Consider the following 10479-nt stretch of genomic DNA (forward strand, 5'->3'; position numbering starts at 1 on the left):
TGTTTTACCCAACTCAGAGAAAGACATGGGGACGTCTGATAAAGTATCACCGGAGCTTAAGTGCCCACAAATTTCAATAGGTGATATAGAAGATGTTCCAACGATCAAGCTGAACGAGGATGGATCAACACCAAAGCAGATTAGAGATATGATGAAAGTTGATGGTTTAACCAATGATGAAGTCAAGAGCCATTTACAAGTATACAAAAAGCAAGTATACAAAAAGCTCTCATCTTTTTGAAACCAATTACAAACTTGATTTTTGTGAGTGTGGATTAATGATTAGTGTCTGAATGCAGAAATATAGAATGCATATCCGTAAGCATCCGCTGTATCCAGCAGCAAAGACTCTGCCATCCTCGGATCAGGCTGTTTTGTTAGATAAAGAAACACAAAGCTTAATAAGTTTGATGAGATCGGATTCACCACAAAGCCCGCTTGTTGTTGGTTGAGGTTTGTTCAGTAATAATAATGGTCATAGCTCAGAGGACGAAGAGAAATCTGATGGACCTAGTAGCTGGAAAAGTGAGTCAAATAAGAAGAGACAAGCGTTGGATCTTGAGCTTTGAAGACCAGTCATAATACTATGCATAGTGATGAACGATAAAATGTTACCAATAAAAAAGTTGAAAGTTTTACTCGGGAGTTTTGTAGATGTAAAACATGAGAGAGGGAATATAGAAAGAGAGAGAGAGAAGAGATCAAACTCTTCAGGTTTGTGTTTTAGTTTTTTTTTGTTTACTTCACAAGAAAGTGAAAACTGATAAATCAAAGATTTTGTTCTATTGATGTCTGAATGTAAAAGTCCTTTTGTTGTTTTACAGGCTCGGTAAAACTTATGTTCTTTTTACTTTTTACCTTCAACAACAGAGGGTGGGGGTAAACTACAACACATTGTCTGTGTAAGACATGGTTTTCTTCAATCTACCTAATATGACAGTGATTATGGAAAAAGAAGAAAGAATCTTATATTGCCAATACATAAAAGATAAGATTTGTCTGGGTCTTAAAATTGACAACAAGATAACGATGAGATTTTTCTTTATTGAGATAGAAAAATTGATGATTCACGGATATGAATAATTAGGCTGATTGATGTTTAAATCCACGAGATTTACATGTTTGGTGGAGTGGAACAGCTTTCTTGCGCCTTGTACATATAGGTAGATAGAGATACTTTATCGTCGACATCATATTTCTTTGAATTTTCATAAATTTTATTAAAGCTCAAATGGGTAAAGGTTATGATTTTGGGCTAAAAACAACCGGTTTAGCCACCTGGTTCTTCAGAAAATTGATTTTGATCAATAATTAGTTTTTTTTTTATTATTTTAATGTGCTGGGCCTTGCGGGCGCCACATCTTCACCTTCATCAATATTCACATAGATAGATTGGAGTTTTTATAAGTTATGTATTGATCAATATGAACAAATTGCTACTTTTCAATTGATTTTCCATTTTACTGTCTACTGTTGTGCATTATAAGAGTTGCAAAACAACTTCTATCAACATGATGACGATGCTTGGTGATCATAATAATGATTATGATGTCTCAATCTCTCTCTCTATCCATGGCTTAAGGGATCAGTAACCTGATGCACCTTACGGGGCTTCGGCGCTACTGTACTGTCCCACGGCTCGAGCATGAGGAATCGATTGCTTCCCAGCTGCAAGTGCATTCACGTTCTCGACTAGATACTGCCTCGGGAGCCTCCCCACCACATTACCTTCCTCGTTCCCTTGTCTATCGAGGAATGCGAAATGAGGAATACCTTCAACACCAAACTCATCCAGCTCTTGCTCCCATTTTGTGCTGTCCACATTTAGCATCACAAAGTTCACTTTGTCCCTGCAGATCACAAAGCCTCCAATGAAACTAAGACAATAACTAACACACAAAGAATTACACACATTAGCCCTATAAAATGCTAAATTAGCATCTAAAGAGCTCTCTAACCTCTATAAATGAGTAAAACTAACATGAGAGTGGCTTGCTTTTGCAACTAGAATCTTCAAAGCTTTAGCTTGTCCATTTAACATCTAAAAGTTCCAAATCCAATTCCTAAACAAGTTCCAAAATCCATTAAAACCAACAACAATCTTGAATTCAAGCTCTAGCTTGTTGTTCATTAGCCTTCAACAATAGCCAAATCCATTCCTAGAGAAGTTTCCTTAATCCATTAAACAAACGCCACACAAGATGTTTCATATATTTTTTTCAAGAAAATTGTGACCATCAAATCAAACACACGCATAAAAGAGCAAGCATTATTACTTGTATTGCTGCTCGATTTTGTAAACATCAGGGGCTTATGGAAAACACTTAAGCTGACATCGTCACTAGACAGAGATGACGAACAAAAGGTTTCCAACTTTACAAGTCGATGATTATCAGAATTCCAGAAAGGGATGATCATCAAAGATGACCAAATCTAAAGTTTAAGTCTATTAAACTAGGTTGTGTTAAAAAGTTAAGTTCAAAACGAACGGCTAAGATCTGTCTGAACTCAAAGAAAAGGAAACTTCTTTGTCTTTTTATATCGATCTAAGATCTATCAATCGAGTCAAAATTTAGGGTTTTCGTTCCATGATGGAACCTGAGAAGGGCAGCCGATGCATCTTGGAACCGATCCCTCTTGATCTGAAGAAATTGACTAGATCGCCTGCAAAGAGCCGGCCAGGTAAGAAGCTACATGTCTTCCTCCCTTACGATATGGAGGTGGAGACACTGATTAGATTGCCTGGAAAGTCGCTTATGAAGTTCCTATGCGTGTCCAAGACTTGGTCTTCCATTATCCGAAGCCAAAGATTCGTCGCTTCTTACTACGCTGCCAAGCCATCCCGTTTTGTAGTCGCTCTCACCAACGGTGTATCTGGTGATCCCAAGCGTCTGTTCATCTTCACGGGAGACGGGGAGGAGGCAACTTCGTCTTCTTCTACTTATTCATTGGTTGCGAATCTAGACATGACAATACCCTCAGTGACCTTGCCTTGCGGCGGCTACAAGTATTCTTCCGTCCATGGCTTTATCGCTTGTAACGATGTGACAACGTTCATTGTATGTAATCCTAGCACGGGCCAAGTCACTACCTTTCCCTGCAAGGCAACGGGCACATGCTTGGGATACGATCCTGTTGGTGATCAATTCAAAGCATTGACCCATGTGACATCTATCTTTGATCATATGCATAACCCTAGTTGTTTCATGGTGCACGAGGTTATAACACTTGGAGGAGGAGGAGGAGGACTAGTATCTCGTAGCCGAGTTACCTCCCCGTATTATCGCCCTATGACTGTGGGACTATGCATCAATGGTTTCATGTATTATGCTGCTTCTGTTCCAAATCAAACAGCAGAGACTCCTCCTACTCATGTGTTTGTGTGCTTTGATGTTAGAAACGAGAGGATACTAAGTTTTATCACTACGCCTAAGGAGGTCCTGGTTTGGAAGGTTCATACATCATTGATAGAATACAAAGGGAAGCTAGCTGTCGTTGTACCAACAAACTGTTTGAGAACTGGTTCTTCTTTCGACCGTTTTGATCTTTGGATACTGGAGGATGTGACGAAACATGAGTGGTCCAGACAATCATTTCAGCTTCCCTTGTCTCTTCCCTTCGCTTTTCGGAGGAGTCAGCGTATGATTTCCCAAGGAACCAACAAGGCCGGTGAAATCATTTTCTCCCCAACATCTCTGCCAGGCCGTGCCCAGCCCTTTTATGTTTTCTACTTCAACCCAGACACGAAGAGCACGAGAAGAGTCAGGATCCACGGAGTCGCTGATACTGAAGAGTTCTGGAGCCGTCATGGACTCACAGGCATGTGCTGCGTCTCTTTCTCGCCCCAACACGATGATAGTATTGCTTTTTTATAACTGTGTGTTTTTTTGTGTAAGAGCTTGACAAAACAAAAACTCTTTTTTTTATCAATATTTATCCAGCAAACTTGTTTTTGTTATCTTTAGTGACTCGAATCCGTTGATGGTTTTTTTTTTTTTTTTTCTTGTTCCTTCTTTATTCTTGTTTATTCTAGTTTCACAACTCTTTACTTGTATTGTGTAATATGTGCACTAGATTTCTTTCAACTTGTCTTGCTACTGTGTTCTCTGTTTCTATAAGGAAGACACTATGCTTATACGGTTGGAAAATTTCTGATTTCTTTAGTTGTACACAGATGTTTCTGTTTATTCTAACTGTTGCCTGCACCATCTTTTGTTCATTGTGACCCAACAACAAGAGCCTGCAGCAGCTGTAACATATGTGAGAATCAGGCTGGCTTTTTCGGTTGTCAATCAAATGATCTTTATTTCACCGATTATTTTTAAACATAATAAAATATGAATTATTATGTTTAATATTATTTAAAATAATTTTCAGTTTAGTTTTATAAATCTAAGGTATAATTTTACTTAGAGCTTAAAAAAATATTTAACTATTATAAATATCGATATGCGTTCATGAGCTTACAAAATTTTATGAGTTATCTTATTTTATGCAACTTTATATTGATCATTGCTTTATCTTTTAAATATTTTAGAAAAATTAAAAAATAGCAAATTATTTTAAATATTACAAAATATATTTACGCATTTAATATGAAAAACTGAACTGATGCGGCAAGTAACACCAATCTGATTTGGCTTAATAAAAATAAAAGTATACTTTAATACGAAGGAATATATGTCACCCTATTCACAAAATGAGCAACTAGACTAATCAATTTTATTTATATCTAAAATCAAAGGTAAAATATTGAAAAACATATTATTTTATAGTAATGTTTATTTATTGTTTTTTACATGTAATTATGAGTTGCTTCAAAACATACCAATAAAGAAATATAATTATGAAATGCTTCAAAACATACCAATAAGAAAATCTTTGGTTAGCCCATAAATTTATATAGCCATGAGATAGGCCCATACGTTTTGTGCATAATAATAGAGCTCTCTCTCTCTAGCTCAGTGTCAATGTCAATGTTGAAACTCAACATCCCCACTTTCCCAAATTTAGCGTCATCTCTGTTCCCAGATTCGAACCCAAGAGGACCCAGCGAGATTCGATTCTCCAACAGAACAAATTCGAACCCAAGAGGACCCAGCCAGATTCGATTCTCTAACAGATGGGGCAACGCTAACGCCGATCTCCTCTCTCTCTCTCTCTTGGATGAACGTTGCAGAAGGGATCAAATTCGTTGTTGCGGGATGGCAGGAGGAGGAGGAGGAGGAGGTCGGTAGTTATTGATTCAAATTTACTTGTGATTAGATTTTAAAATGGTGGTTGTGTTTGGTTTTAGGTGATCATCATCACGTGGGAGTGTGGTGGGACCTGAACACGTGTCCTCTTCCGGCTGGTGTAGACGCTCGTTGTGTCCGTCCGTGTATAGAATCTGCGTTGGAAAAGCAGTTTGGTCGTCGTTCTGCAGTCAGCATCTATATCTATGCCATAGGAAACCTAGAATTCATCTCTAGTGACCTCTTGCAAAACATCTCTTCCTCCGGAATCATTGTTACTCATGCCCCCTGCGGTAAAGTCAATCAGATCAATTAGAGAGAGTTAGTAGTCTCATGATCTGATCTGGCCTCCTTGTCTACTCTTAGGTATGCACGACTTATATGATTTTCTGGTCGACTGGTCTGAGGATGAGCTTAAAAACCCACATCCTCGTGTTTACGTAATGATCATCTCGAGTGATTATAAACTGCTTTACCCTGAGCGTTTTCGGCTTTTTGGATTCACTACTTTTGTTGCATATCCAAAAGGTGTTCGCCTACTTGCCCATCTTACCCAGCTAAAATTTCTTGGCCAAGAGTTTGACGAAGTGTTTGCCAAAGAGTTTGTCTGGGAAACCTTATTGAGTGATAATTTGGATGAAACTTTATTATTGAGTGACAACAACACATGTGATGAGAAACCTCTCTGCATTTGCAACATATGCTGTTATGATTACGAAGTATGTGACGAATTCATCACTCATCTCAAGTGTGAAGAGCACAGAAACCAGGTAATTAAGGAAGCAGCATGCATCCTCAGCTTTTTTTTTTTATCATTTTTTTTCATGTAATCTGTGTGTGTGTGCAGTGGTCTGAAATTGTGCACGACCGCAAGCTTAAATATTTTTGCCAAGTTTGCAATTATCCCGCCTATAGCCACTATAACCTCTTTCTCCATAACCAAAGTGAAGCACATAATCGCAAGGTAAGCGCAGCTTGTGATCATTATTATACATTTTAACAACTCTCTGTATCACTAAAATTTGATCCCCATTTTGGTTTGTTTTCAAGCTGGTTGAGAAACAGGCTCAAGAAGAGGAGGATTGCCAGAGCAGGAAGACAAATCCAGAATTGGATCTCTTCTACGAGAGAAACAAGGAGCAATCTCTTTGAACCAAGGCAGCCTAAGGAAGAAGCAGCAGCTAGAGTGCGTGCATCCCCATGGGGTCTTTGTGTTAAAGAGTTTTACTAAATAATGGACTACTTAATTATTATTATTATTATGCTGAATACTTTGTTCTTCTACCACTCAAAATATTTTCAAGTCTGGTTTGTTTTTCTTTTTTTTCATTTTTAATTATTACATGACAAGATTTATTCGTATGTGAAACTTAAAACAAACTCACTTAGAAAGAAATTTCATGTCTATCTTTGCACATATTTTTGTCTTTTATTTTTGATTTCTAGGATTACTTTTGGGCATTTTTCTGTGTCTATCAGGTTCTAGAGGAGAAGTTGTGGCAGTCACTGGCGGACCAAGGAGTGAAATTGATTGGGGTCAAGAAAATAATTAAAGTGTCTCTGCTGCGTAGAGAAGTCGGGTTCTGTGGTGTCAAGCACTCTGCTACCAATTCTTTACTGTTTTTCTATGTAAAACATATTTTTAACATGTTTTTTGTGGTGTCAGGTGACCTCATTCCTCTTCAACTGGGTTCGCTTTTGGTGGCACTACACGAGATAAACACAGTCATATACAAAAGGAATAGAGATAATGCACAAACTTTGAAAAACCAAACATTGATAAGACAAAAACAGAGTCAGTCATGTCTTGAACTTTGAGTAGTATACTAGTCTTTTTGGATCCTTCTAAGGTTACATTAGCAACATCAACGAGCTTAGACTTCAAGAACAGTCTAGCAATCTCCCTAACATCATCCCCACCGCATTCATCAACCGCCACCACGCAAAACCGGCCTCGCCTCACCGCCCTCTCCATCCCCTCCACGACCCTCCACGGAAACAGAGCATCATCAAGATGCGCAGTAAACGCGAAATCAAACGCACCATCGAAAAAATGAAGGTTATGAGGATCAGCTCTTCTCACGAGAGGAAGCGAATCCACCAACTCCACGGCGGTAATGTCATATAACTCGATCTGGGCCATCTCCATCGGAGCGTGTCTGGCGGCGGCGGAGAGGCAGAGAGCTTTGGTGTGGTTGCAAAGCGACCCGAGATTGCGGAGTCGGAGGAAGTAAAAGGAGAAGGAGGAGAGACGCGATGTCCAAGCCTTGGAGGACCAGAGGCGAGCGTTCTTCTTCGGTAGGGATATTGATTTTGTAAGTTTTTTTTATATTTGATATTGATTTACATTTTGTTTTGAAATAAATGATTTTTGGTAATATTAAAAATATTAGAAATAAAAAAATAACATGATGATTTGTCATAGTATGATTGGCGGCGGTTTGGCTTATAGTTTCAATTTTTATATATTAAGAATTGCTTATAAATCTTATTACAATAATATAATTAAATAAGAAATTTTTGGTTGGCCCATAAGTTTATAGGTCCATAGGTTTTGTGCATAATAATAGATCTCTCTCTCTCCCTCTCTTGGATCAATCAAATTCTGAAAGTCGATCTCCTCTCTAGCTCAGTGTCAATGTCAATGTTGAAACTCAACATCCCCACTTTCCCAAATTTAGCGTCATCTCTGTTCCCAAATTCGAACCCAAGAGGACCCAGCGAGATTCGATTCTCCAACAGATCAAATTCGAACCCAAGAGGACCCAGCCAGATTCGATTCTCTAACCGATGGGGCAAGGCTAACGCCGATCTCCTCTCTCTCTCTCTCTTGGATCAACGTTGCAGAAGGGATCAAATTCGTTGTTGCGGGATGGCAGGAGGAGGAGGTCGGTAGTTATTGATTCAAATTTACTTGTGATTAGATTTTAAAATGGTGGTTGTGTTTGGTTTTAGGTGATCATCATCATGTGGGAGTGTGGTGGGACCTGAACACGTGTCCAGTTCCGGTTGGTGTAGACCCTCGTTGTGTCCGTGCGTGTATAGAATCTGCGTTGGAGAAGCAGATTGGTCGTCGTTCTGCAGTCAGCATCTATGCCATTGGAAACTTAGAATACATCTCTACTGACCTCTTGCAAAACATCTCTTCCTCTGGAATCATTCTTACTCACGCCCCCTGGGGTTAGTAAAATCAATCCTAATCGATTTGTTTTGTTTTGTTTAATCTAATTAATTAGAGAGTTAGTAGTCTCATGATCTGATCTGATCTGGCCTTCTTCTCTACTCTACTCTTAGGTGTGCCCGACTTATATGAATTTCTGGACGAATGGTCTGATGATGAGCTTAAAAAACCATATCCTCCGAATTACATAATGATGATATCGGGTGATTATGATATGCTTTATCCTCAGCGTTTTCGGTGTTATGGATTCACTAATTTTGTTGCATATCCCGAAGATGTTGCCGTAGCTGCCCCTCTTGACGAGCTATCACTGTTAGCTGAAGAGTTTGACAAAGTGTTTGCCAAAGAGTTTGACTGGGAAACTTTATTGAGTGATAATTTGGGTGAAACTTTATTATTGAGTTATGAAAAACCTCTGTGCATTTGCAACATATGCAATGATGTTTACCAAGTATGTGACGAATTCATCACTCATCTCAAGAGTGAAGAGCACAGAAACCAGGCACTTGAGCAAGCAGCATGCATCGACCGCCACGGTAAGCCTAAATATTTTTGCCAAGTTTGCAATTATCCAGTCTATGGCGAATATCTGCTCTTCCTCCATAACCAAAGTGAAGCACATAATCGCAAGGTAAGCGCAGCTTGTGATCATTATTATACATTTTAACAACTCTCTGTATCACTAAAATTTGATCCCCATTTTTGTTTGTTTTCAAGCTGGTTGAGAAACAGGCTCAAGAAGAGGAGTATTGCCAGAGCAGGAAGACAAATCCAGAATTGGATCTCTTCTACGAGAGAAACAAGGAGCCAAGGCAGCCTAAGGAAGAAGAAGAAGAAGCAGCAGCTAGAGTGCGTGCATCCCCATGGGGTCTTTGTGTTAAAGAGTTTTACTAAATAATGGACTACTTAATTATTATTATTATTATGCTGAACTAGGGTTGGCCCGCCCTACGCGGCGGGATATTAGTTAATTTGATATTCACTAAATGTTCGAGTTGAAATTTGTTTTAAGATTCAAAAATTTGGTTATCTGTTATGTGTTACTTATTAGTATGCGGTGGTACAGTTGTTTTTCGATTATTCTTGCTTTGGTATTGTATCAAATTAATTAATTGTCCAACTCATAATTATAGATGTACAAATGTGTATTTGTGATAAAGTTGGATGACAACTCATAATTAGAATTTCAAATTAAATTTATTTTTGATTGATGAACGAAAATTAAAATCATATAAATATTTTAATGATTTTTAATGATAATAACAATTTAAATTGATTAATTTTCAAAATAAATTTTATAAAGATCTTTAAAAGATTTTGTTAGAAAAAAATATCCTTCAAAATTAGTTTGTAAGTACAATATAATATAGTTCCTCTTTTAAAAATATTTTTTGTTTTTTTTAAAATATCTCAAAATAGCTCTTCTCTATCATGTAGGTCCAATTTAATTTAACTTCCATATATAAATTTCAAATTTAGAAATAAAACCAGAATTATGTTGATAAATTCCATATATTCACTAAAGCTAATAATATAAAATATTTGTGCTACTTTAATAAAGATGTAGTTTAATTTTAAATATAATTATTACTATGCATTGATATATATTCATTTATCTTTTATAAAATGAAAAATAAAAATTCTATTTTATTTTTATATATTTTATAATAATAATAAATCATGTCAAAATAAACTATTATATTGGACTAAATATGATAAATTATATTAAATTGATAAATTTATTTTCATAAATATTAATATTTATGTTAAAAATATAATATGATGCCAGAACGGCTTAATATTCGCAAACTATATAATACATGTTTAAAAATTTACGTATCTTAATATTTTGTATATACAATAATATATTATCTAAAATAAATAAACGTAAATATATTGGTAAAAGAAAATCCCGTTTTGAAGGACGGTGGGTCAAAATTTAGTATAATTAAACACATAATAATTTTCAGATATATTGTTTCATGCATATATTAATTTTCAGTAACTAATACAAATACAATAAATATATAATAAGAAACGAAAAATGAATGTGACGATTTTAAC

At 36.8% G+C, this 10479-nt stretch overlaps 4 protein-coding genes and 1 pseudogene across 6 annotated transcripts; 3 read left to right on the plus strand and 2 right to left on the minus strand.

Moving 5' to 3' along the window:
- Positions 1-318: 318 nt before the first annotated feature.
- LOC111202004 lies at positions 319-2418 on the minus strand (annotated as a pseudogene).
- Positions 2309-4148, plus strand: LOC106447480 (F-box protein At1g30790-like). Its single transcript, XM_013889445.3, has one exon. The coding sequence runs from the start codon at positions 2589-2591 to the stop codon at positions 3873-3875; it is 1287 nt and encodes a 428-aa protein (XP_013744899.1). The 5' UTR covers positions 2309-2588; the 3' UTR covers positions 3876-4148.
- A 637-nt stretch (positions 4149-4785) lies between these two features.
- On the plus strand, positions 4786-9495 carry LOC106447570. 3 transcript variants are annotated; one of them, XM_048745073.1, is made up of 6 exons: positions 4786-5229; positions 5297-5527; positions 5601-6004; positions 6082-6198; positions 6285-6392; positions 9228-9495. In XM_048745073.1, the coding sequence occupies exons 1-5, from the start codon at positions 4971-4973 to the stop codon at positions 6384-6386; spliced, it is 1113 nt and encodes a 370-aa protein (XP_048601030.1). In that variant the 5' UTR covers positions 4786-4970; the 3' UTR covers positions 6387-6392; positions 9228-9495. The 3 variants fall into 3 exon arrangements, with proteins under 3 accessions (XP_048601030.1, XP_013745012.2, XP_048601031.1); XM_013889558.3 differs by lacking the exon at positions 9228-9495 and having other exon boundaries at positions 6285-6651; XM_048745074.1 differs by lacking the exon at positions 9228-9495 and having other exon boundaries at positions 4786-5220; positions 6285-6651.
- LOC106353983 lies at positions 6907-7536 on the minus strand (the record flags this gene model as incomplete). Its single annotated transcript, XM_048746109.1, has 2 exons — positions 6907-6941; positions 7005-7536. Coding segments are annotated over 2 exons (567 nt in total), but the record flags the coding sequence as incomplete, so codon positions are not given.
- On the plus strand, positions 7729-9495 carry LOC106447816. Its single transcript, XM_048745072.1, has 4 exons — positions 7729-8122; positions 8190-8414; positions 8529-9046; positions 9133-9495. Exons 1-4 carry the CDS (start codon positions 7873-7875, stop codon positions 9307-9309), a joined length of 1170 nt encoding a protein of 389 aa, XP_048601029.1. The 5' UTR covers positions 7729-7872; the 3' UTR covers positions 9310-9495.
- Positions 9496-10479: the final 984 nt, after the last annotated feature.

This window comes from Brassica napus, chromosome C1 (genome assembly GCF_020379485.1).
Source record: "Brassica napus cultivar Da-Ae chromosome C1, Da-Ae, whole genome shotgun sequence".
Classification (NCBI taxonomy): Eukaryota; Viridiplantae; Streptophyta; class Magnoliopsida; order Brassicales; family Brassicaceae; genus Brassica; species Brassica napus.